Here is a 27897-nt window from a genome sequence, read left to right as displayed (position 1 = left end):
GGTGGGTGTATAGGGGGGGTGGGTAGTGTGTGTGTGTGTGTGTGGGGGGGGGGGTAGTGTTTGTGTGTGGGGGGGTAGTGTGTGGGGGTAGTGTGTGTGTGTGTGTGTGTGTGGGGGGGGGGATAGTGTTTGTGTGTGTGGGGGGTAGTGTGTGTGTGTGTGGGGGGTAGTGTGTGTGTGGGGGGTAGCGTGTGTGGTAGTGTGTGTCTCGCCTACATTGTCACAATATAAATAGTGTGCATTTGGTCTGACATTTTTTTTTTTTTTTTTTTTAGTATTTATTTACTTATTTTATTTTGTTTTTGTTTTTCAGAAAACAACATAAACATAAAATGCAAAGGTATAACCCAGACCCCTTTAAGGAGGAGGCCTTCCTCTCCACATTTCTTGATTTAATAGAGTCGCACAGGAGTCTTTGGGATGCCAAACACCCACAATATTCTAGCCGTTCTGGCCGGAAGAAGACACTGGAGACAGTTTTGACGTTTGTGAAAACCCGACTCCCCCAGGCAGACACTGACTTTGTGAACGCCAAAATTCAGAACCTGCGTAGCGTGTATAGGCGGGAGCGCAGAAAGATCCTAGAGTCCCAAACATCAGGATCAGCAGCAGGTCAGGTCTATGTACCTAGGCTGTGGTATTATGACAGGCTGCGTTTTCTGGATGACACGTCAGAAGCCAGGCAGTCACTTTCTACGCTTCCGTCTACCCTTCCCTCCACCCTTCCCTCCACCTCAGGTGAGCCATCCCTGGAAGATCCAGACCCTTCCTTGCTGGACGAAGTTGATGCGCCCAGCTGGAGCCAGGTATATTTTATTTTCTAAAGTTTGGATTGCTCAAATATTAATGATGTAAAGTTCAAGGTTTGAATTGCTTCCAAATCTAGGATTTCATCACAAATTAAATTAGATAGAAGGATACAGTAGTTTACACAAATGTGGCTCAAATCTTGGTGAACTGATGGAAAAATGATGGTGTCAAAATGATAGCCTTTTGTATTTCAAGACAAATGTATTTGCAAGTGAGAACTGTAAAATTGTTAGTGATTGATGATTTCAAAATATAGACATATTTTAGTTATTGATTTCTTTGTTTTTTACACAGGATGAGCTCACCCAGGAGGAGGCCGGGACCAGTGGTATGGAGGAGGAGGCCGGGACCAGCCACACACAGGAGCTAGCTGGGCCCAGCAGGAGTCGGACGGAAAGCCAGGTCCCTCCCCTCCGCCTAGCCAGCAAAAGGCCCAGGAAGATGACCCGTACAGAGGAGGAGTCCTTGGCACTTATACGCCAAGCCACCCAAGTTCTCAGCAAACCCCCCAATCCTGAGGAGGCCTATGGCACTTATTTGGCTAGTAAGTTACTCGAAATGGAAAAAGCACAGCGCAACTTGTGCGAAGCCATATTTTTTGATGCCATTCAACGGGGTCTGAAGGGTGAGCTCACACCGACCACCAAGCTGTATAACGCAGACCCTACTGCTCCTCCTCCTCCTCCTCCTCCTACCACAAGTCCACCACCAGAGGCACAGCCTCCAGCGAAGCGTGGAGGGAAGGCTAGACGCAAGAGTCGGAAGTGACTGCCTGGCTTCAGTCTGCTCTGAAAGAAGACGCAGGCTGTTGTAGTACCACAGTCTGGGGACATAGATCTCATCTGCTGCTGTTCCTGGTCTTTGGGATTCTAGGACCATGTTGTGCTCCCTATTTACATGCTACACAGGTTCTGAATTTTGGTGGCCACTCACTTGATGTGTGCCTGGGGGACAAAAGGCTTCACAAACGTCAAAATTGTCTCCAGTGTTGCCTCCCTCTTGATTTAGTTTTGTTCTGAGGAAAAATAAAAATTTATTATTTCAAAAAATATTGTATGTTTTTTTTTTTGTTGTTTTTTTTTTTTTTTTTAATTTTGGCTTAAAAAACAAAGTTTATTTGTGAGTAGGCAGATACATGTCAAAAGACTCTGGGGGTTATTTACAAAACACACGTTCATGTAAATATGCTAACTTCAAGTGCAATTTTTAAAGCACTGCAAGTGCACTTGGAAGTGCAGTCGCTGTAAATTTGAGGCTTAACATTTGAAATGAGGGGAAGCTCTGGTGATTTTGAACATGCAATCATGTGTAGGCTAAAATGCTGGTTTGGGTATCTATCTATCTATCTATCTATCTATCTATCTATCTATCTATCTATCTATCTATCTATCTATCTATCTATCTCTACTTGCATAGTCCTGCTTGGCCAAAAAAAATGCAAGTCCATCTTGTTTCAACCCCCCCCCCCCCCACAAAAAAAAAAATGACAATAGTAGTTCCAAAAATATATAGTAATAGTAATAGATAAATTCTATATTTTTTTAATATATATATATATATATATATATATATAATTTTTTTATTTTTTTGGGGGGGTTTTATTAAAAAAAATTATATATATATATATATATATATATATATATATATATTTTTTTTTTTTTTTTTTTGTTTTTTGTTTTTTTTTGTTTTTGGTTTTTTTTAAAAAAATAATTTTGAATATATTTTTCTATAATTGGAAGATTAATCATAGGATGAGGATGAATAAAAACATTTGGTATAACTCTGTGTGAATATAAGCAGCAAAGCTGCTTCACTTTTCTTGCATTACGAAGAAGAAAAGAACGGGCTATATTAAAAAACCACAAAATTAGCAGCATGACGAATATGCTAGCTTCAATACGAACACTAGTTTTACAAGACCGAGCGCTTCCGCCCTGTCCGCCCTGTAAATCCTTTCTGGGCATGCGTCATACTTAGTCCGTCCAACGTGCCTACACACGAGCGGACTGTCCGCTGAAACCAAGTTTGGACGGACTGTCTTACGGAAATTCCGTAAGAATTTGTTCGTCAGACTGTCCGCTGAAAAAGTCCGCTGAAGCCCACACACGAGCGGATTGTCCGCTGAAACACTGTTCAGCGGACTAAGTTGGGCAGACAATCCGCCCGTGTGTACGCGGCCTAATGTGAAATCTCTGCAGTGCTTCATAGGAGTTGTTACTTATTTAAGAAAAATTCTTACCACGTCTCTCTTCTTCATCTTCTGCACAAGGATGTGGCTTGGCATTGGCTTCCTAAGCATGACAATGCAGTGAAGGAAATTAAACGTTTGCTCACAGATACACCTGTCCTTAAATACTATAATGTTACAGAACCTGTAACTATCAAAAGTGTTATGAGAAAAAGTGGATTTGGGTATTGCCTATTGAAAAGGAATGTCTGAATATTGTGTTTGTCTGCCAGCACTTTCATCACTACCTCTATAGAAACTGACCATAAGCCTCTGATTTCAATTTTCAAGAAAACACATTTGTGTGCACCCAAACGCATACAGAGTATGGTGGTAACATTACAAAATGATTGAAATGTTCATTAGTGATGTTCTTAGCAGAGCTACAGCAGCAGGTGACACACATGTCCTGTCACAGATCAATCATTCAGACTATCCAAACGTCACAGACCAGCGTTTGCTTAAGATAAAACAGCCCACATAAATTGACGAGAGTTTGCAAGCATGTAAATCTGCTGTTCTGAATGGTTGGCCAGATTCAGATGTAGCACCCTGGAGTTAAGATATGGAACTCCTCACAAATTTACTTACCAGGATTAGTTATCCTGGTTGATTGTTAGAGATCTATTGATTCCTCCCTAAGTTTGGCCTGGTTGCACTTGTCTCTACTACCACTAGGTGGCCAAGTACTTGGCGGTGCTAGATATGAGAAGGGCAGCACAAGGTCAAGTGACCCTTGGCAAGGATTTCTTTAAATCCCATGGTCTGCTGGGAGCACCTATATAAATTTGGGTGTAGTCAGGTGATCAGTGATCTGTGCCACCTGGATGGATGACTGGGTGGGTGTGTGTCATACAGCCCTGGGCTGCTAGGCCAGAGATTAGGCCTATCCCAGGGGCATCTGTCTGCTAGGCTGTCTGAGGGCCTATCCAGAAGCAGGAGAGCAGCGCAGGGTTGGGATTGCGGCTTGCAGTCCAACCAGAAGTGACGGTGCTGTCGGCCGGAGAACCTCTCAGTGGTCAAATGTAGAGGGTAAACTGTCGCCACTAAGGGACCATCCACCTTATTACCAGGGAACACAGTGAGTAACTGAAGCACGTACCGGAGCAGCATTCTCACCGAACAGGCACGGTGGAGAATTGGAAAACTTCAGGCGGTTATCAAGTGAGGGACCCAGCCAGTGGAGGTGAGGCTTGCAGAGCAGCCTTGTGTATCAAGCCAGGGACCGAGCAAGCCAGTGGGGTGGAGCTTGAGAAGTATCTGGAGTGGCAAGCTAGGGACCCAGCTAGGGACCCAGCAGAAAGGCGGGGGTGACGTTTGAGGAAGATACCACTGTGAAGATTGGAGGAGCTCAAGGGATTCAGAGACAGTGAATCAGAGGGTCTAGTGAGAGACTGGGAGCTCAGTGGGCTGAAGAACTACAAGGAGAAGGTGAAAGAACTGTTATGCTTTGTGTTAGGAACTGTTAAAGACTGTTGCCATAGGAGACAGTAATCTTGCCAGTGCAGATATGGTGTCTTGTTGGGACCTTTCTATGCATGGCTGTCTTCCTATTGAAGTCTTGCAGTCTTCCAATTGAACTTGCAACTACATAAGGGTGTCGTGGCCCTTCCGCTCTTTCCTCCAAAAATGGTTGTAAGAGAAATAAACCTCTCTTTTGCATTCAAGAAGTGTCTAGCGCCCAATAACATTATCCACCTTGCACCCACTATGCCTCACAACCCACCATATACAGGAGGGTGTCAGTTATCTCTGGCCCTGGAGGTTCTCATTAGACTGAAGGAGGCCAGAGACCTTGCTACACAAAGATGGAAGTGCCATTACTTGTGAGAGAATATTGGGCTTTCAGAGATGAAATCGACTTTCAGGATTGCATACTTTACAAGGGGTCAAGAGTCATCATTCCTAAATCTCTTAAGATCTGTGACACACATTCATGGCAGTCAGCATGCAATAGGCAGGCACGAGGTACCTTATATTGGCCCAACATGCAAAATGAGATTATATATTTTGTTAACCATTGCTCAGTATGCAATGAATATGCACAGGCACAACAGAAAGAGACCATAATGTCACATGTGTAGCCCACCCAGTATGGATTTACTGAATTATGCTGGGCAAAATTTTCTACTGATTGTGGATCACTATTCTGATCTTTGGGAGATTGAGCATCTTCCTCACTTGTCTGCTGAAACTACAATCAAGCGTTGTGAAGTACAGTTTGCACATTATGGCCTGCCAGACAGGGTAATTTAGGATAATGAACCTCACTTTGCATGTGAGCAATTCAGACGGTTCTCTACAGATTGGGGGTTTGAACATCTTACCTCATCCCTGTGGCACCCACAAGCTAATGTCAAAGCAGAATCAGCTTGACATTTGTAGGCCTTAAGCCCCAATGTCCGGATCACAGCATAACTTAAACCCACCCCTCCAACTCCCTCAAGAACAACTTGACCAGGTTATTGGAGTAAATGGCCTTTACGGCCTAATTTTATTATTAAACTCTGAAAATATATAATAAATAACAAATTATCAATAACCATAAACTTTACTGTATTTTGTGGTCCATGTAAAAAAACCACATCCAACTGGTCACTTTGAAACAACTTTTTAACTTTATCTCTCCAGTCGGCAAACCCCGGACTCGGAGGCGGTACCCAACCATCACAGTGACCTACCTTTTACCCTTCCAGGTTAACCCCTCTTAACCTAGGAAGTACCCAAAAACCTCCCATCCATGAGATCTCATGGATGGGTACAACATGTTCCATACATGTACCCAAACTTCTCCTCCAGCAACCCAACACTGCCACAGCACAGGAGGGGTAACCCCTTACCCTTGCGTGCACCTCCACACCATTAGCCCGTGCTGGGCCCCATCCTCCAGGCCGAGCGCCCACAAGTCAGTGCCCACCTCATTAAGATGCACCCCATTGCTCCCAAGATACCTCCATTTTTTATGAAAAACCTGCTGACCTCTTTGTTAACTTTTATCCTTGCCCTATCAACCTTTTTAGCCGACCATGCCCACTGCCACTACATCCTGCTTACCATTTCCGACCAAATCAAGACAATCCCTGGATAAACCGCTCGTAGATGTAAAAAAAACGAATTTCACGTCCCGAATCAGGTCCCTCATCGATCTGGCCCCCATACCATTGCCCCCTACGTGTAATATCAATACGTCCAGAGCTCTGTCTAACCGTGAGAACCAATGTACCCCACCCAACACCCTGTTCCACCGCATTCCTAGCATTCCAATCCACCTGACCCGAGCCTCCTGCCTGGGGATGCGTAACTGCCTGCCGTTCGGCTGAACGTCAGCTCTTCTGGCCCCCCAATACATGTATGAGTGCCGAGTATCCAAACCAGCCCCACCTCTCGACCTGTGAAAGAAAAAATTACAACACAACCCCATAAAACATCAATAACGAATGCTTAATACTACAACCACCAGCAACTTCTCTGACCCCCCTTTATGGCATGAGGTGGGGGCGGATGTACTACTTGAATCCCATCTCCCAATGTGCCTCACTGCTTCCTGACTCAGACCTGCCCTAGACGCCTCAGTTGCTGCCCCTATGCGGAAGGAATAAGAAGAAAAACATTTTGGGTCATAGCCACCTAATGACACACACCTGTGAAACACTGCAATAAACTGAAACTTAGACAGTGCCGACCCATCCTCGTGCACTAAGAAAGAACCCTCAACCAGCGGTCGTCTGACCCGAAAGGCTTCCACCACCCCTTACTGGGCAAATGGGCGATTCCCCAATCCGGAAGACTTCAATCTGCATTCCTTTTCCGGTCTGCTCAGTTTTAGACAGCCTAATCCAAATTCTAATAGACTGCTGTGAGCATTAGACATCTCCCATCAACAGCCCACCGTGCACTTTTTTGGACGGGTTGACCAGCTCACTTACCCTTAATGCCCCAAAGAAAGCCATTGCAAAAGCGGCCTGGAACAAAACGCACTCATAGGCAGAACTACAGACCTCTTCCAACTTCGCCTGCAAAACCTGTAACTTTCCAAATGACACTGTGCTTCCCTCTGCCTGTGTGCCCTCCTATATCCCTTTACTGCCTGTCGCACCCAAAAATGTTTAGTGTGGTCCCGTTGACCCTTTAATTTAAACAGAAAGGCCAAGCTTGCCAACTTTCAGTCAATGGCAGCTGCCAAGATGCCCCTTTCGAGTCCCAAATTAATAAAATATAGGACTGCCTGAGCCATCTCCTGCTCCCCTGTGGCCAACCCAATCCTGTCCAGGCAAGTAAAACATTCATCCCATACCTTTGAGTAGGCATTCCAAGTTGCCATACTCACTGATCCCCGGATCCACTTTGCTGCAGTCCCAAAGCTATCTTCCACATCCAGGTGGGACAGGCGACCCCCTGTCGCTCTGCTTCTGGTGCCATTTCCCGAAACTTGTCCCACTGAAAAAGAGGCAAAGCGTCAGCCAAAGTGTTGTCAATCCCCGGTAAATGTACTGCATAGAGGAATGCATTCACTTGCAAGCAGCGTAAAACCAAATGTTGCAGAAGCCTGACCACCGGCACGGATGCCGCTTGCTGTCAGCTGATTAATCACCTGCACTAGTGATGGACGAACTTCCGACGGGACGTTTCGCGAACGCGAAACGCGAACGGGCACAAACGTTCGCGAAAACGACCGTTCGCCGCGGGCTCCATTGACTTCAATGGGAGGCGAATTTCGCAAACCTTTAGGTCGAATTTGCGGCCACGGGGTAATTATTAGGGGGTAGCACGTAGTCCCACCACCTGGACAATAGCATAATACATGTATGAGGTGAATTTGGGATCGATAACTACAAGCATTTTTTTTTTATTTGGGAAATTGTTCTGACAATTCAGGACTATGGAGCTAATGAAGGCAATGGAGGAGAGGGAAGGTCAGGGACCAGGGTAGGCAAACAAGAGGGTGCAGGAGATACAGAGCACTGACAGCAGCACCGTAATACAGAGCACTGACATCAGCACCGTGACATACAGCGCTGACAGCAGCTCCGTGACATACAGCGCTGACAGCAGCTCCGTGACATACAGCGCTGACAGCAGCTCCGTGACATACAGCGCTGACAGCAGCTCCGTGACATACAGCGCTGACAGCAGCACCGTGACATACAGCGCTGACAGCAGCTCCGTGACATACAGCGCTGACAGCAGCTCCGTGACATACAGCGCTGACAGCAGCTCCGTGACATACAGCACTGACAGCAGCTCCGTGACATACAGCGCTGACAGCAGCTCCGTGACATACAGCGCTGACAGCAGCACCGTGACATACAGCGCTGACAGCAGCTCCGTGACATACAGCGCTGACAGCAGCTCCGTGACATACAGCGCTGACAGCAGCTCCGTGACATACAGCACTGACAGCAGCTCCGTGACATACAGCGCTGACAGCAGCTCCGTGACATACAGCGCTGACAGCAGCACCGTGACATACAGCGCTGACAGCAGCTCCGTGACATACAGCGCTGACAGCAGCTCCGTGACATACAGCGCTGACAGCAGCTCCGTGACATACAGCGCTGACAGCAGCTCCGTGACATACAGCGCTGACAGCAGCTCCGTGACATACAGCGCTGACAGCAGCTCCGTGACATACAGCGCTGACAGCAGCTCCGTGACATACAGCGCTGACAGCAGCACCGTAAGCAGCCCCAGGAGGAAGTCAGCACAGCACAGGGATGGTGTGATCCCCTCATAATAAGAACCCCCAGGAGGAAGTCAGCACAGCACAGGGATGGTGGGAGCCCCTCATAATAAGAACCCCCAGGAGGAAGTCAGCACAGCACAGGGATGGTGGGAGCCCCTCATAATAAGAACACCCAGGAGGAAGTCAGCACAGCACAGGGATGGTGGGAACCCCTCATAATAAGCAGCCCCAGTAGAAATATGACACCGCTCAACCTCTTCAAAGAGGAGGGTAGGGGCATATAGTACGGTGTGCTTTTTTGGGTCAGGGAAGTGAGCCAAATGAATTAAGAAGGTCTGTGTGCTTGATTCCAAAAATTGTTTATAGACATATACATGGTCTACTGATCACATGTGTTGAATTCCTCCGAGATCCATGCCTCATTCATTTTTAGAAATGTGAGGTAGTTAACACTGTCGTGAGCTAGGCGAGTACGCTTATCGGTCACAATCCCCCCTGCTGCGCTGAACGTCCTTTCGGACAGGACACTGGATGAGGGGCAAGCCAACAGTTCGATTGCAAATTGGGCAAGCTCTGGCCAGAGGTCAAGCCTGCCCACCCAGTAGTCTAGGGGTTCATCACTCCTCAGAGCGTCCACATCGGCCGTTAACCCAATGTAGTCGGACACCTGACGGTCTAGGCGTTCCCTGATGCTGGATCCGGATGACACCTGTCGATGGGTCGGCTGAAAGAATGACCTCATATCCGAAGTCACCAACACATCTTCAAACCGGCCTCTTCTTGCAGGCGCTGTTGGATTGGTACCCGCAAATCCTTCTCTGGGAGTGGGAATTGCTCCTCTGCCAGCGCACGCAAAAGCAGAATGCAGCATTTCTCGAAGCAAGGCCTGGAAGTGCTGCATTCTGACAGCCCTCTGCGACGGCGGTAACATTTCCGCCATTTTGTGTTTGTACCGGGGATCTAAGTACGTTGCCACCCAGTACTGGTCCTTGACCCTCATGCTTTTTATACGGGGGTCCCTATTAAAACACTGGAGCATGAAGGCCCCCATTTGCACTCAAGCGGAAGGTATGTGGTGGTGGTGGTGTTGTTGGTGGTAGTGTCTTTGGGGGTGCACATAGCAGAGAGTGAAGAAGAGGGTGCAGATCGAGAGGATGAGGAGGGTGCAGAAGAATAAGGCTGAGTGAGCCACTCAACCAAGTCTGGTGCGTCCTTTAAAGTAATTGAACGCACCTTCTGCAACTTCCCACTTTGGCTCAAGGCTGTTGCTCCTGCCCTACCCCTACCACCCCTGCGGAAGGGCCTGCCTCTTCCTCTGCCTGTCATTTTTTAAATCACCCTGTGACAAAACTCTTAGTCCCTATACCGCTGAAGGACTGCTGCAGTATAGGGCAGCGGTCAGCAGTAGTGCACGTCAACCCTATGTATTGTGGACCGATAGCGGTCCTTACAGAACAGCAGACTGTACTGCACTCAGGCCTATGTACCGTAGCACCCTATACCAAGTTACCAGTCCTTATAAAAACTTTTGTGGACCAAGCAGGTTGTGTGTTAGTGATTAGCAGACTGTACGTCAGTCCCTATACCAATGAAGGACTGCTGCAGTATAGGGCAGCGGTCAGCAGTAGTGCACGGCAACCCTATGTATTGTGGACCGATAGCGGTCCTTACAGAACAGCAGACTGTACTGCACTCAGGCCTATGTACCGTAGCACCCTATACCAAGTTACCAGTCCTTATAAGAACTTTTGTGGACCAAGCAGGTTGTGTGTTAGTGATTAGCAGACTGTACGTCAGTCCCTATACCAATGAAGGACTGCTGCAGTATAGGGCAGCGGTCAGCAGTAGTGCACGTCAACCCTATGTATTGTGGACCGATAGCGGTCCTTACAGAACAGCAGACTGTACTGCACTCAGGCCTATGTACCGTAGCACCCTATACCAAGTTACCAGTCCTTATAAGAACTTTTGTGGACCAAGCAGGTTGTGTGTTAGTGATTAGCAGACTGTACGTCAGTCCCTATACCAATGAAGGACTGCTGCAGTATAGGGCAGCGGTCAGCAGTAGTGCACGTCAACCCTATGTATTGTGGACCGATAGCGGTCCTTACAGAACAGCAGACTGTACTGCACTCAGGCCTATGTACCGTAGCACCCTATACCAAGTTACCAGTCCTTATAAAAACTTTTGTGGACCAAGCAGGTTGTGTGTTAGTGATTAGCAGACTGTACGTCAGTCCCTATACCAATGAAGGACTGCTGCAGTATAGGGCAGCGGTCAGCAGTAGTGCACGGCAACCCTATGTATTGTGGACCGATAGCGGTCCTTACAGAACAGCAGACTGTACTGCACTCAGGCCTATGTACCGTAGCACCCTATACCAAGTTACCAGTCCTTATAAGAACTTTTGTGGACCAAGCAGGTTGTGTGTTAGTGATTAGCAGACTGTACGTCAGTCCCTATACCAATGAAGGACTGCTGCAGTATAGGGCAGCGGTCAGCAGTAGTGCACGGCAACCCTATGTATTGTGGACCGATAGCGGTCCTTACAGAACAGCAGACTGTAACGCACTCAGGCCTATGTACCGTAGCACCCTATACCAAGTTACCAGTCCTTATAAGAACTTTTGTGGACCAAGCAGGTTGTGTGTTAGTGAGTAGCAGACTGTACGTCAGTCCCTATACCAATGAAGGACTGCTGCAGTATAGGGCAGCGGTCAGCAGTAGTGCACGGCAACCCTATGTATTGTGGACCGATAGCGGTCCTTACAGAACAGCAGACTGTAACGCACTCAGGCCTATGTACCGTAGCACCCTATACCAAGTTACCAGTCCTTATAAGAACTTTTGTGGACCAAGCAGGTTGTGTGTTAGTGTTTAGCAGACTGTGCGTCAGTCCCTATACCGCTGAAGGACTGCTGCAGTATAGGGCAGCGGTCAGCAGTAGTGCACGGCAACCCTATGTATTGTGGACCGATAGCGGTCCTTACAGAACAGCAGACTGTAACGCACTCAGGCCTATGTACCGTAGCACCCTATACCAAGTTACCAGTCCTTATAAGAACTTTTGTGGACCAAGCAGGTTGTGTGTTAGTGATTAGCAGACTGTACGTCAGTCCCTATACCAATGAAGGACTGCTGCAGTATAGGGCAGCGGTCAGCAGTAGTGCACGGCAACCCTATGTATTGTGGACCGATAGCGGTCCTTACAGAACAGCAGACTGTAACGCACTCAGGCCTATGTACCGTAGCACCCTATACCAAGTTACCAGTCCTTATAAGAACTTTTGTGGACCAAGCAGGTTGTGTGTTAGTGATTAGCAGACTGTACGTCAGTCCCTATACCAATGAAGGACTGCTGCAGTATAGGGCAGCGGTCAGCAGTAGTGCACGGCAACCCTATGTATTGTGGACCGATAGCGGTCCTTACAGAACAGCAGACTGTACTGCACTCAGGCCTATGTACCGTAGCACCCTATACCAAGTTACCAGTCCTTATAAGAACTTTTGTGGACCAAGCAGGTTGTGTGTTAGTGTTTAGCAGACTGTGCGTCAGTCCCTATACCGCTGAAGGACTGCTGCAGTATAGGGCAGCGGTCAGCAGTAGTGCACGGCAACCCTATGTATTGTGGACCGATAGCGGTCCTTACAGAACAGCAGACTGTAACGCACTCAGGCCTATGTACCGTAGCACCCTATACCAAGTTACCAGTCCTTATAAGAACTTTTGTGGACCAAGCAGGTTGTGTGTTAGTGATTAGCAGACTGTACGTCAGTCCCTATACCAATGAAGGACTGCTGCAGTATAGGGCAGCGGTCAGCAGTAGTGCACGGCAACCCTATGTATTGTGGACCGATAGCGGTCCTTACAGAACAGCAGACTGTAACGCACTCAGGCCTATGTACCGTAGCACCCTATACCAAGTTACCAGTCCTTATAAGAACTTTTGTGGACCAAGCAGGTTGTGTGTTAGTGATTAGCAGACTGTACGTCAGTCCCTATACCAATGAAGGACTGCTGCAGTATAGGGCAGCGGTCAGCAGTAGTGCACGGCAACCCTATGTATTGTGGACCGATAGCGGTCCTTACAGAACAGCAGACTGTACTGCACTCAGGCCTATGTACCGTAGCACCCTATACCAAGTTACCAGTCCTTATAAGAACTTTTGTGGACCAAGCAGGTTGTGTGTTAGTGTTTAGCAGACTGTGCGTCAGTCCCTATACCGCTGAAGGACTGCTGCAGTATAGGGCAGCGGTCAGCAGTAGTGCACGGCAACCCTATGTATTGTGGACCGATAGCGGTCCTTACAGAACAGCAGACTGTAACGCACTCAGGCCTATGTACCGTAGCACCCTATACCAAGTTACCAGTCCTTATAAGAACTTTTGTGGACCAAGCAGGTTGTGTGTTAGTGATTAGCAGACTGTACGTCAGTCCCTATACCAATGAAGGACTGCTGCAGTATAGGGCAGCGGTCAGCAGTAGTGCACGGCAACCCTATGTATTGTGGACCGATAGCGGTCCTTACAGAACAGCAGACTGTAACGCACTCAGGCCTATGTACCGTAGCACCCTATACCAAGTTACCAGTCCTTATAAGAACTTTTGTGGACCAAGCAGGTTGTGTGTTAGTGTTTAGCAGACTGTGCGTCAGTCCCTATACCGCTGAAGGACTGCTGCAGTATAGGGCAGCGGTCAGCAGTAGTGCACGTCAACCCTATGTATTGTGGACCGATAGCGGTCCTTACAGAACAGCAGACTGTAACGCACTCAGGCCTATGTACCGTAGCACCCTATACCAAGTTACCAGTCCTTATAAGAACTTTTGTGGACCAAGCAGGTTGTGTATTAGTGTTTAGCAGACTGTGCGTCAGTCCCTATACCGCTGAAGGACTGCTGCAGTATAGGGCAGCGGTCAGCAGTAGTGCACGGCAACCCTATCTATTGTGGACCGATAGCGGTCCTTACAGAACAGCAGACTGTACCGCACCCAAGCCTATGTACCGTAGCACCCTAGACAGACCAAGTTACCAGTCCTTATAAGAACTTTTGTGGAACAAGTGAGTTGTGAATGATTAGCAGACTGCAGCAGAAGGGCAGCAGTCAAGTATAATATTCTTTCTATATTTGGAAGAAAGAATATTATACGTGTACAAGCCTATTACCGTACCACTGATACCAGTCCTGAAAAGAACCTTTGTGGAACTAATAGTAACAGCAAGTCTTTAAAATTATCCTCACTGCCTGACACACTGCTTCCTGCCTGTCCCTATACAAATTGGCAAAAAAGAGTAGGCTGGAACGATTAGCTGGAACAGCTCTTTTGTGGACCTGATAGTAACAGCTAATGATGATGATGATGATGATGATGAAGAAAGACTAATCTGGCTGAGCTGTCCCTAAAATAGCAGCATACAGCGCTCTGTCCCTTTATCTAAACTGACAAAAGAAACTCAGGCTGCTGACCTAACACCTATACCAGTCCTGAAAAGAACTTTTGTGTACCAAATAGCTAGCGTTTTCTCTGTCCCTACTCCACACAGGATCCTTTCCCTACAGTGACAGAAGAAAGAATGTAAAATGGCCACCGGATCGGGTGTATTTATAGGTTAGGGGGAATGTCCAAGTGTCCATGAGCTGTCATGTCTCAATTGGTTGTCCTGTAACACATGATAAACGTGTCACGAAAGGTTAAAGTTCTTGTATACATTAAACACGTAAGTCCGCCGGGGCGAACGACGGAAAAAGGCGTTCGAACCCGCGGACGGCGAAAGTCGGAAATTCGCCGCGAAACGACCGCCGGGCGAACCGTTCGGCCATCACTAACCTGCACCACTCCCAAGTTATCACAGTTAAAGCAAACTTTTAAGTTGCGGAAGGAGTCCCCCCAGATTTTGGAAACCACCGTTGGGTGCAGCAGTGCTGACCGTAAGTTCCTTGCTTCCAGCGGGACCAAGATGCAAGGAGCAAGGTATGCGAAAACCCCTAGTGAAACCTGATTCCAATAAGCTCGCCGCGGCCTGGTCGGGGTATCTACTGAGGAAAGGAAGCATCCTTCCCACCTGCACCAGCGTCGTCCCTCTTACCCGCAGACTCTCCGGCATGTCCTTTTCCTCTCTTAAAGCACTTGGACAGCGCATGGGATCCCCCGCAGCCTGAACACAAGTGCTTAAAACGGCAGTTGGTTCCAGGGCAACGGCAGTTGGTTCCGGGGCAACGGGCGTAGCGCCCACAGCTACCACGGTAATGATGTCAGTGGCCGCTGAGCCTCCCGGATTGCAGGCCAGTACGGCGACGTCAGAGGGCAAAGGAAAAGCAGGGGAGAAAAAGGCTGATTCGGTCAGGTTGGCAGACTGAGCGAAAATTGAGGTGTACGTCTGTTTTGAGGGCCCCTTTCTGCAGACACCTCCATTGGGACCCTCCTGGACCTGTCTCCGGGCTGAACCTCTCTGGTGGCCGGGACCGCCGCGCACGTGGTGTTACCGATCCCCCCTGCTCACCGTGGCTCCTCCGTCTGCCACAGTAGTGCCTGTAGCCAGTCAGCCCCCTGGTCAGCGACTGCCACTCTCAGCTGCTCTAGAAATGCCTCCATCACCGCCATGGCCATTAGTGTAGAGGGAGAAGGGGAATCAGAGCGGCGAGGGTACTGTAATCTCTTCCTCTGCCGCTCTGAGACTGACGTCACTTCCCCCTTCTCCTCACAGTATTCTCCACACCCTGCCCGCTCTCAGCTCCTCCCATTTTTCTTAAAAGGGGAACTACTTTTAAAGCGGCCAGCACATGTCATGTAGCCCCTCCGCCTATTTATTTTCTTTTCTTTCTGCTCCGGGGGTTTCTGTAAAGAGAGTAAAGAATCTTTGTAAGAAGTTCCAATATGATGGTAATGACCCGTGGAAAGCCATTCTACATTGGAGGAACACCCCAACTGAAGGCATGGACAGTAGTCCTGCACAGCGCTTGATATCAAGGAGACTGAAGACTTCATTACCTGTGGCAAACAAATTGCTTGAACCTTATGTGGTTACAGGTGTACTGGAGAAACTGACATAGGAAACAGATCTCCAAACTGACATATGATGTGTCTGCCAAAGACTTATCATTGGAGAGACAATTTGTAGGAGCCTGCTGCCTGATGACAGGACTGGTCACTGGAGACTGGGCACCTCTGTTCAGAGAGTTGCTCCTCATTCATATCTTGTGGATGTGGAAGGCAATCTCTACTGCCGCAATCGATTGGACCTGCAAGTGTCATAACAACTCAAAACACAAGCCTATGATGATCCTACACATGATCCTTCTGAGGTACTCAATGCCCCTAGTCCTACAATGCCCCTTGTCCTACTGGACCATGTAAGCAAGGCAGAGACAATACTACGGTCATATCTAAAGCATGGGCGTTTGCAGAACTTTTTTTAGGAGGGGGCATAATTTCAAGGTCACTCATACTCCACCCCTTTTCGATAATGTCATCATGGTCAGAGACTTGCCTACAGCCTTGTCGGGGGGGGGGGGGGGGCACTTGGCCCTACCTGCGGACACCCATGATCTGTAGGATATCATGAGGATGACATAATGAAGCCACATATACCAGCAAGTTCTTCTGTACCCAACACACCAGCCAGGAAAGAGAGCGGCTCTTCAACACCTTCTGGAGCTGAACAGCATTCCCCTAGCAAAATCACTGTGGTCTTGCACAGAGGTCGAGTTTCAAGATCGCCAAATAGACTCCATCTGTAGTGTATCTACCAGTAACACTGTATGTTATGTTTAAGACTGTTCAAAATCAGTTTTTAGGTTATTTACATATTTTTGGATTGAATATAAAAAAAAGGAAGGCGATATGGAGTTCTTATACAAATACAGTGAGTCTATTGTAATATACTCTATGGTAATATACTCTATGGTAATAATGCATTGCTTATACTTCCTGTTTCCTGTTCTGTGTTTGCTGTTCCTGTTATACAATTCAACACGACTCCTCAAACAGCTTGCAGTGTCTTCATTTCTTTTTTTTTTCATTTCTATACTTGAAACAGCCGTGTTCACACTAAGAGATGTTTTTTGAGCTGCAGTTTCTCTGAGTTCCACAAGATGGTGATCTCACCTCTACCCAGTAAGTAAAAGTCTCTATGGAATACAGACAGGAAGTGATGTCAGGTAAAGAGAGGGCGTTACATTTGGTAAGTCGTAGAGAGAAAACACTGCAGGAACTGGCGGCAGAGGAGGTAATATGTAGATTAACCCCTTCAGGGGGATCAGTTGATGATTAATATATCTTCTTTCCAAATCTGGCCATACATGGTTCAGTTTTATGGTTCAGCCAGCGGGCTGAGTGAACAAACTGAAATGATTCCCACATCCACACATTGGAGGGGGATGGGGGAATCCTCCCCGCTGCACTATCGTATTCTGACAATGGGGGGCGCTCCTCCACTCTCAGAATACACAGATCAGTGATGAAGCTATTGGCTGCAGCCGCTGATGGAGTGACTTTTATCCGGCAGTGACCACACATGGATGGAAATGTGACCGATCCCTGCTGAACCAGCTGAATTTCCATGTCTCTATGGTCACATTAAAGATGTTGTAAACCCTTGGGGTTTTTCACCTTAATGGATACTATCCATTAAGATGAAAACCCTCCCTTAGTGTAGCAGCCCCCCAGAGTCCCCTTGTACTTACTTGAATCCTGTCTTTCCAGCGCCAGGCACAAGCACATCCGCTCCATCCAGTGTCTTGGATCCTGATTGGATAGATTGATAGCAGCACAGCCATTGGCTCCCGCTGCTGTCAGACAAATCCAATGACGTGGGGGGCGGGGCTGAGTCCTGCTCTCTGTGTCAATGGACGCAGCAGCAGGACTCGGGAGCATGCCTGCACAAGTGTCCCCCAGGGAAGCGCTTTCCTGTGGGGGCACTCGATGCGAGGAGGAGCGGAGGGACCCCAGAAGAGGAGGATCAGGGCAACTCTGAGCAAAACCAACTGCACAGAGGAGGTAAGTATAATATGTTTGTTTTTTACAATCACTTTAAGTGACTTCCTCCCCTCCCCCTCATCTCCTTCATTATGTAAGTCATGCTGAGATCATCTCCCATTGGCTGAGCAATATTCTCATTTGTCTCTGAGCTCCTTCTTGCTATTCTTTGTCCTGCCTGTTGTTTCCTTGGATTGATTTTCTGTGTAGTGACCCCGGCTTCATCTCTTGGAAGCGCTCGTCTGTTGCTTGTCCTGACCTTTATCCTGATTCCTGGATCTCCTCCTCATCTCTCCTCCATATCCTCTTACACAGCTTTTCTCCACACCTGCAGTGATCCCGGGGGGGAGGAAACTTGGCGCCAGCACTCAGCAAAATCCATTCCCATCATTAGGAGCTCTGGAGAAAATTGTCTGCTATTTACACTCCATTCCTCCGCACGTCACCTGATCACATGTGAGCTTACTTTCACACATTCCTGACAGATTTCTGTATGGTAAAGTTCAACATTCACTCTTCAGTTTAGGAGAGGAAGGACACACCCAGGAACAATGAATTGGTTTGCACAGGAGCCTCATATAGAGGACCCCTCAAATCTCCCCATCCAAATGTCCCTCCATCCAGAGTCTATATGTCCTATGACATCACACTGACCTCACAGCTCCTCCTCCCAATGTCCCTCCATCTCTTTTTGTTCTCTGATGCTCTTAGCCCTTGTACACATACTCAGAAATTGCGACGGAAAATGTCCAATCGGACCGCGTTGTCGGATAATCCGACCGTGTGGGCTCCATCTGACTTTTTCAGTCGGAATGTCCGACCAACAAAGTTTGAGAGCTGGATATAACATTTTCCGACAACATGATCCGATCGGACTTTGTCCGATTGTTTGTGGAGAATTCTGATCGGACAAAGTGCCACGCATGCTCAGATCAAATTACGAGACCAAAGCTATTGGCTACTAGCCTGAAAGTAGTCCCGTCGTAACGAATGAACGTCACCACGTTCTGAACGATTGGATTTTCCGACAACTTTGTCCGACCGTGTGTATGCAACTCCAGTTTTGGACAAAATCCGTCAGAAAAAATCCGAAGGATTTTGTTGTCGGAATGTCCGACCGTGTGTACAAGGGCTTAGGATGTGGGCGGACCCTTGACTTCCTCACTAGCAAAGTGGGACTGTTCGTCCTGCATTGAATGTAATGATGTCAGAATACCTGCATAGAGTGGGGGTCCTGTGTGGGTAAATTATATCTCAGTCTGAAATGGAAACCTGAATGGACAGGTGAGGAGGATTCTGGGAATATCATTAAATTTTACTGTTTGTGTTCATATCCTACAGTTTTCCTTCTGTGAAGTCTGGAGATCATATGACCATCACATTGCCTCCACCTCCCTCCCTGATAGAATAGAGAAATACAAAGAAGATTCTAGAAGTCACCAGAGAGATGATGGAGGAGAGGTGAGGAGGATTCTGGGAATTCTGGGACATTATCCAGTAACAGACAAGGGATGTGTCTGGATGGTGACTGTATCATTGTGTGTGTCAGGTTCCTATAAGGTGTCAGGATGTCACTGTCTATTTCTCCATGGAGGAGTGGGAGTATTTAGAAGGACACAAGGATCTCTACAAGGACGTCATGATGGACAATCAGCCGCCCCTCACATCACCGGGTAAGAGGAGACTTTATTGTAAAGGAGAGAGCAGTACGGAGGCTCCACCTAGATCCCCCATCATCTGATAAACACATAGAAACAATGTATTCAGTCAGTGTGTGTGTTTCCTACAGATGGATCCAGTAATGGGAACCCACCAGAGAGATGTCCCCGTCCTCTGTATTCCCGGGATTCCACACAGGAAGGTCACACCATCCACCACCATCATCAGGTAGATGAGGAACAATCACTGATAGTATCATTAGGATCTGTACATTATCTGCATTGTTACCATTGATGTCAATTTTATTATATATTCAGAGTGGAAATCTGAGAGATTCTAAAGTTGTGGTTAAAGAAGAGATAAAAGAGGAGGATGATAAGTATGGGGTGATGGAGGAGTCAGAGTTTCTAAAAGAACACAAAGATCTGTACCAGGACACTGTGGTGGAGTCATCCAACTACAGAAACCCACCAGAGAGATGTCCCCGTCCTCTGTATTCCCGGGATTCCACACAGGAAGATCACACCATCCCTCACCATCATCAGGTAGATGATTGACAATTATTGGTAGTTCTGATTTATACTATTAAAGTTTTGCAAATTTTACAAACTTTTACTTATGAGCGCATCATAAGGCATAGGTGATACAATTGATTGAAAATGTTCATCTCAACCGGTGCGTGGTCCAACCATGTAATTAAGCCTATATTTGCATGGGATATAGTTTGCAGGGTACTTTTCTGTAACAGGAAAAGGTAAATTCTGGAGTATGATTTTTGTGCAGCAGAGTAGAAGGTATAGTCCCTTTTCCATCCTGTGTAAACACCGCCAGGGATCATAATCGTCTTCCAGTTGTGTGAGTGTGGAAAGGGCCATGGATCTTTGTGTTGGTTAGAGGAGTCAAGAGTGGTATCAAGCGTGTCATTAGAATCTCTGCATAAAATTATGCATTCCTTTGGGTAATGAGATAGCTTATTCAGTATTGGTTTTTGATGAGAATTGGGAGCATATATGTTGGCTATAACATATGGTATATTGTCAAAGAAGGCATCTAGTATTAGGTTTCTGCCATAGGGATCAGCCTCCGGGTGACAGAGCTGGAAAGATAGGGATTTACGTATAGCAATCATGACAACCCTCATTTTAGCATGTGCAAAAGTAAGTATGGGGGTATAGGTGGTGTTGACATGAAGAAGCGTTGTCTTGCATAAAGTGTGTTTCTTGAATGCAAAGTATGTCTGTTCTTTGAGTGATGGCTTCTCGCCACATTCTAGACCTTTTGTAGGGGTTATTAAGGCCATTTGTATTGATAGTGGCAATGCGAATGGACATATTGATTAGTTATAGTATCGTTCGAAGGATGCAAAATGAAGAGTTAGAAGTACCACCAAGTTGTAGAAATAAGAATAAGAAAATAAGAAATAAAAATAAATCGCTGATAACCTAACAAATTCAGATAAAAATATTATCAGCGATTTATTTTTATTTCTTATTTTGGCAAATCAGTTAATCTTGACGGGCCGCTTATGTTTCCGGCTTGGTTTCTGGGAATGTTATTTAAAGCAATGAGTCAGTGCGTTGGCTGTTCCCCACGAATAAGTATTTTTACGACGAAACGTACGTCGGAAAGAAGACGTGCTGACGTAATCGTGATACAGCATAGGGGTGGACGGGCGATTGCAAGCCGGCTTCATCACTTCATATATGTAAATGCAATTTTTAATTCAATAAGCAGTAGGTTATGATTAAACAAACAGTTGTAATACAAAAAAATAATAGAAACAGTTGCAGTGAATGTAGGCTGTGTGTAGCACACTTCTTGCCAGGGCATGTGATAACCAGAAAAAGATCAAACAGATGAACAAGCTATAACATTTTGGTCCACATTCTGGGCCTCAGGTGGAGTGGGTAATGAGGAACTAGACATCTTATCTGAGGGGGAAGTAGGTAGACTTTGTGGTCATGAGAGCATCAGGTAGGTTTTGCAATTGCTATGCAGCATATCTCTCAGGATTTACAGATTGCATTGTTACTTGGGCAACTTGTAGATTATGAAGGTGTTAGGCCCCAGTTATGGAGCATCTTTTAGCCATCTTTAGGGGATGTGATGATGATTTGTTGGTTCTGATATGTGATCGTCAGTTTGGTGGGGAAGCCCCAGTGGTAAACTATATTGGGGTCTCTCAAAATCGCAGTGCTGGGGGTATATACTTTTCTCAATTTTGAGGTTGCTGCAGACAGGTCCTGGTACAGGGCTATCCCTGCATATGGAGAGGAGAGTGTGCGGGAGGATCTGGCTGCTCTGAGCAGGTTTTCTTTGATATGATAAAAATGAATCCTCGTTAGCACGTCTCTAGGGACTGTGCCAGGCAGATGTGTTGGTTTGGGGATCGTGTGTTCTATCCATTAGTAAATCTCTAGGTGTGAGATCTGGGATAAGCTTTAGGAAAAGCTGCTGCAAGTAAGGTATGAGCTCTTGTGGTTTAACAGCTTCAGGGATTCATCTTATCTTTAAATTATTGTGGCAGGAGCGATCCTCTAAATCTGCAACTTTCAATTTGTAGTTTACGGATGATGTCCGTCTATTCATTGCGCATCCACCATTTCATCATGTGCTTTTATGATCACTTCTAACTGTGATTCTAGGTGATCTGTGCGGTCTTCAATGCCATTTATTCTGTGAGTAAGGTGTGACACTGAGCTCAGAATGCAGACCAGCCTGGAGGGATAATAACATAGCCTTAATGGTGTTTTTAGAGACAGAAGCATCTGATGCAGGGAAGGTAGCTAGTGATGCCATGTGCTGTGCTGGAGTGTCTGCTGCTGACTCAGGGATGTCTGCCCAGTGATGCGTCTTAGCTGAGGGAAGTTTCTGTGGAGACTGTTAGAGGTAAGGGAGCTGTAGAATCACCTTATCAGAAGCTGTGGGGTTGTCTTGCTGCTGTGAGGAGTCCTCCATGTCATAAAGATCATCTGAGGTTGTAGGAGGTAAAGACTCTGTGTGATGAGGAAGAGAGCGGCCATTATCCCGGGTGGCATCTTATGCATGCTTGCTGGTCATGTGCATGATATCTGTTAGGCGGCGAGGTCCCGGTGTCTGATTTATTCAGCGGGACATAGCCTGGTTGTTCCCTGATGTTTGTGTCCCTGTTTGGGGGATGAAAGTGTCTGTCTAGTGCACTGTGAGCCACGATAAAAACCCGGTGTGGCAGGGAGTTCTAGAGCCAAGTGGCCATCTTGGTCTGCGGCTTGGATACGCCCCTATACACAACATGTTTGTTACAATGAATGTTTTATTACATCTTTCAGAGTGGAAACCTCAAGTATGAATATATTGATGTTAAAGGAGAGTATAAAGAGGGGGATGGAAAGATGGAGGAGTTTTCAGAAGGACACAAGGATATGATGGAGCCACCTAATACCAGGAACATACCAGAGAGTTGTCCCCATCCTCTGTATTCCTGGGATTCCACACAGGAAGATCACACCATCCCTCACTATTACAAGGTTGGTGGGATGGAGCTTATAAAACACAGACTCATGGAGACAATGTGTGGATTTTCTATGTGATGTCACAATAACTAAACTCATATTTACAGATGATAGTCTCTCTTTTTCTTGATTTAGAGTGGAGATCTAACTGATATAGAATTTAAGGTTAAAGCAGAAGAAGAAGAGACATTTATGAGGGATGATCAGCAGTCTATGGAGGAAGATGGAATAATAAGGATACTTATAGAGGAGAACACTCCTACAGAGATCAGCAAAGGTGGGTCATTAACATGAAATACATTCCTCCACCCATACTGCTCACTGATTGGTCCAGAGTAGGGCAAGGACTGGGTGATATCAGCCTGTATGTTAGGTACCTGGTGGTGAAGCCCGACTTGTAGGAGGAGACCTCTCTTACAACTCTGGTTCAGGAGCCACTGGAATGGGAGCAGTGGTCTCGAGAGCACAGTGGGTAGGAGTGCCTGCTGGTGTAGGATCCGCTAGTGTCGGTGGCGGAGTAGAGATCCCTCTGGGATGGCTGGACGGCAGGAGATAATGGACCAGGGCTGGCAGAAGACTGAAGAGCTGATGAGTGCAGGGCAGCCGTCACAGGAGCCTGTGAGGAGAGCCGGAGGTACAGCAGAACACTGGACAGGGCAGCAGACTGAAGCAAGGTCAGACGGTCCGGGTCAGCAGGCAATCAGGCAGGTGGAAAACAGCAGGCAAAGGAAGCATCGGTAAAACAACCAGAGGTCGGCAACGGATCACAGGTAGAGGCAGTAGCAGAGTCAGGCAGGCCGGGTCAGGTTGGAGAGAGTAGAGAGGTCAAACAAAGTCGGGTCAGTTCAACAGCAGATAATCAGATACAGGTAATCAGGAACACAGAAGCTGAGATGAAACTGCACCGCACCAGCACACTTGGATAACCTTTATGTACTCAGTGGGCCCAGTTGCTCAGTTCGCGAAGAAGCAAATGTGCCTGTCTACCGCTGGTAGGTCCCTGACACTGTAATACCCTGGTCACTTTCCTGAGCTGTGTTCCCCATCCTGTATTCCTGTATTTCTCTAGGGTAATCTTCCTTCTCTTTATTGCAGACACAATTTATGTATCTAGACTGGATTTATGGAGATTCTGGGGTTCATCTGCTAGCAAAATGTTCATTTTAACCATAGACATTACTCAATCTAGGCACCTGGGGTATGTGCTTTGGGTCTTCTGCCCCATACCCAGGTATGACAAGATGTCTGACAGAACAATCCCCCCATGATTACTTGCTCTGTTGTCTGCTGGTTGTGCCGGGTGGAGGGATATGTCTGTATAGTCTCAGACCCAAGTCACTGAGTGGAGTTTCAGGAGATCTCTGCAACTTGTCTCATGTAAACATTTAAGCTTCCACTGATTACTGAATACCAATATTATGAGTCCTGACCCTTACTCTATATCATTTATATTGTACATTACATAATCCTGACCCCTGCACTCTATACTATATGTTGTATGTTACATCATTCTGATACTATAAAATCCTAACTGTTGTATTCTATTTAATAAGTTGTACATGACATAGGACTTGCTCCTTTTGCACCCATTTCCTACCAGCTGGACATTTTTATATTTGATTGGAGCACAGACTTTTATATGTTGATAATAATATGATAACGTCTTCCAACTTTGGAACCTTAAACAGAAAGTGATAATGAGGGAGGAGTCAATAACCCAATGATGGGGGTCTTCAGGATCAGTCCAGTCTTCATCTTGGTTGTTCTCCCCCCATCCTCACTCTCTGACCTCTGGTGGGGCTCAGCCCCGCTGTTATTCATGACTAAATCATGCACTAAATAAGGAAGTGCAGGACTTCTTGTGTTGGGAAGATGGCAATGAGTGATAGAGGGGGAGGGGACACTCATCCTATAATCCCCTCATCACTGTCACTCCTATAAAAGACAGTTCTCGTTGTTTCCTCACTCTCTGACTAAGGTCCATGAATAAAGAAATGATCTGGTAGGAGATCAGAGGACCCATTTACTAGTTACCTTGAGGGGGGAATTGTAAGATCCTCAGAGACAAAGCTGCCTGATGTGGGCGGAGTCCTGGTTTAGGGGAACCAATCAGCTCATGTCTAGTAATAATCTTTTTATTTCTATTTTAGTAGATGGACGGGAGATGAGGAAAACCTCAGAGGATTGTCTCACTTTGTCTCCAGACTGTAAAGTAGAAGATGAGGACATCACACAGTATAGTCCAGGAGAAAACCCGACTACCTCAAATGTCCATCCGGCACCACACAGTGTAGATGGACCATCGTATTCCTCTTATCCTGAGGAACCTCAGACTGTGAGGGACGGGGCCGTCCTTCCAACAGATAAGAGCTTTTCCTGTACTGAGTGCGGGAAGTGTTTCCGTTCTAAATTCAATCTTAAAGTGCATAAAAGATTACACACGGGGGAGAAGCCGTATTCCTGTCCTGAGTGTGGGAAATGTTTTTCACAGAAGTCCAGTCTTTCCAAACATCAGAGATCTCACACGGGGGAGAAGCCCTTTTCCTGCCCTGAGTGCGGGAAATGTTTTTCACTGAAGTCTAGTCTTTACACGCATCAGAGATCTCACATGGGAGAGAAGCTGTATTCCTGTCCTGAGTGCGGGAAGTGTTTCCGTTCTAAATTCAATCTTAAAGTGCATAAAAGATTACACACGGGGGAGAAGCCGTATTCCTGTCCTGAGTGTGGGAAATGTTTTTCAGAGAAGTCCAGTCTTTCCAAACATCAGAGATCTCACACGGGAGAGAAGCCATATTCCTGTCCTGAGTGCGGGAAATGTTTTTCAGAGAAGTCCAGTCTTTCCAAACATCAGAGATCTCACACGGGAGAGAAGCCGTATTTCTGTCCTGAGTGTGGGAAATGTTTTTCAGAGAAGTCCAGTCTTTCCAAACATCAGAGATCTCACACAGGAGAGAAGCCGTATTCCTGTCCTGAGTGCGGGAAATGTTTTTCACTGAAGTCCAGTCTTTACACACATCAGAGATCTCACACGAGGAAGAAGCCACTTTCCTGTCCTGAGTGAGGGAATTGTTCCTCACTGAAGTCCTGTCTTCCTGTACATCGGGGATCCCACACAACCCTCGAGGTGTATTAGTGCCTTGAGTGTGGGAAATGTCTTCTATATGAATGTTGCTGGACATCACAGCTCTCATGTGGGGAAGAAGCCTCAGGTATATTCCATGGCTGATCTTCATCATATAAGAAACAGTTCCAGGGATGTGGACATTTTTTGAAAAAAAACAACTTATCCAAGGGACTAAATGGGGGTCCCAATCTCCTTGTCCCTCATCTACCAGAGAGCTCAGCAGTGGTGTGGGAGTTCAATGAAAACTACAAAGGACAAAACTATGTAAATAAATGGCACGGCCGCACTCTTTTCATAAACTGACAGCCGGTACGGGGAACTTCTCCCCCACTGCTGTCACACAGAGGGCTCGGATCGCTGAGCCACTGCAAGAACGTGTAACATGTTCCCGAAGGTGAACGTTTCCTTGAACCCTTTCGCTGCCAGAGCTGTTTTTGCTTTTTTTTTTCTCACATGTTCAACCACTTCAATTACGGACACTTCCCCCCTGCTCAGGCCAATTTTCAGCTTTTAGCGCTCTCACACTTTGAATGACAATTGCATGGTCACATAACACTGTACCCATCTGACATTTTTATTTATTTCTTCCACAAATAGCGTTTCCTTTGATAGTATTTGATCACCTCTGCATTTTTTGTGTGCTATAAATAAAAAAGACAGAAAATTTTGAAAAAATTTTAAAAAAGTTTTTCTTTCTGTTATAAAATTTTGTAAATAAGTAAGTTTTCTCCTTCACATATGGGCACTGATGAGGTGACACTAATATACAGCACTGGGTAGCAATGAGAAGGTACTGACAAGCATTCCTGGTGGGCATTGATTGGCATACCTGATAGGCACTGCTGTGCATCACTGGCGATCACTGATGGGCCTGTACTGGTAATCAATGCTGAATATCGGTGCAGATCCTCCGTCAGGAGATGCGTTGATCGGCTCTCCTCTACTCGTACCTTGTCAGCATGAATAAAGGAAAGCTGATAACAGGCACTTCCTGGTTATCATGTGATTAGCTCTGATTGGACACAGCTGATCATATGGTAATGATCCTACATCATAGGCTCTTTACCGAGATTGGAGATGCGGTGTGTCAGAGCGACTCGCCACACCACCGATCACCACACTCCCAAGTGACTTATTCTTCTGGAACGTCATAGGACATCGACTCAGGATAATGGAACCCCTGCCTGGCCGTCATTCTGCTATAGGCCGGGCAGGAAGGAGTTAAAAAAATCATTTTAGGCCTGAAGATTATATAAAACTTCCAAAACATGATATAATTTCTGAAAGCAGACACCCTAGAGAATAAAATAGTGGTAGTTACAATTTTTTCTCAAATCACCTTTCAGGACAACCTTGGAGAGAGTGCAGCTCCCCCCATATTCCAGAAAACGCATGCAGCCTTTTAAATCCCTCCTCTTCCACCATGGCTTCAGTTACTGTGTTTTCTCCGCCATGGTGGAGACGGCTTACCTTTGTGTCTTTTTTTTCATACAGTGACCATCCCAAAACCCCCCAGTATGGGCGGGTGGGTGTTCCGCAGTCCCCGGTCTTTCCAGATCAGAGGATGCAAGGACCTGCAGGAGGCATTGGCATCTATGTGCCCCGGTCTGCTGGTCGGGGGTGTGTCCCGCTTGTCTATTCTGGCTCCTGTCTGGCGGATAACCGGTGACACAGATTCCTTCGGGGGCATGGTTCAAGTGGTTCCAAGCGCCTGAAATGCAGAGGCTAGGGGACGGGGTCTGTCGACCATCACTTCGGGTTCCAGGCCTCATGGATGATGCCGGGGCCAGGTAATTCAGAAGCCAGATGGCTTTTTCAGTACCCCCGCTGCGCTCTCTGCTAAGATGGAGGAGAGACCGACAGCTACGGCAGAAGCAGGCACCAGTCAGGCCCAGGTAAGAGGGGTAAAGTGGTGCCTTTAGGGGG

The 27897-nt window shown here is 46.8% G+C and overlaps 2 protein-coding genes across 2 annotated transcripts in view; both read left to right on the top strand.

Annotated features, from left to right (window-relative positions):
- Positions 1-26640, top strand: part of LOC143986870 (uncharacterized) — a 377747-nt gene extending 351107 nt beyond the window's left edge. Inside the window, exon 21 of the mRNA XM_077485277.1 lies at positions 25540-26640. Within this exon, the coding sequence (XP_077341403.1) occupies positions 25540-25908 (369 nt within the window). The 3' untranslated portion in view covers positions 25909-26640. The remainder of the gene's footprint in view (positions 1-25539) is intronic.
- Positions 16838-25104, top strand: LOC143989754 (uncharacterized). Its single transcript, XM_077490026.1, has 8 exons — positions 16838-16948; positions 19039-19158; positions 19247-19370; positions 19487-19584; positions 19674-19901; positions 22665-22862; positions 22983-23124; positions 23943-25104. The coding sequence occupies exons 1-8, from the start codon at positions 16853-16855 to the stop codon at positions 24113-24115; spliced, it is 1179 nt and encodes a 392-aa protein (XP_077346152.1). The 5' UTR covers positions 16838-16852; the 3' UTR covers positions 24116-25104.
- Positions 26641-27897: the final 1257 nt, after the last annotated feature.

The sequence above is a fragment of the Lithobates pipiens genome, unplaced genomic scaffold (genome assembly GCF_037356315.1).
Source record: "Lithobates pipiens isolate NorthernLeopardFrog02 unplaced genomic scaffold, aLitPip1_a1.2 Scaffold_18, whole genome shotgun sequence".
Lineage (NCBI taxonomy): Eukaryota > Metazoa > Chordata > Amphibia > Anura > Ranidae > Lithobates > Lithobates pipiens.
Note: the sequence above shows the minus strand (reverse complement) of the source record. Positions and strands in the feature narration are given on the sequence as shown.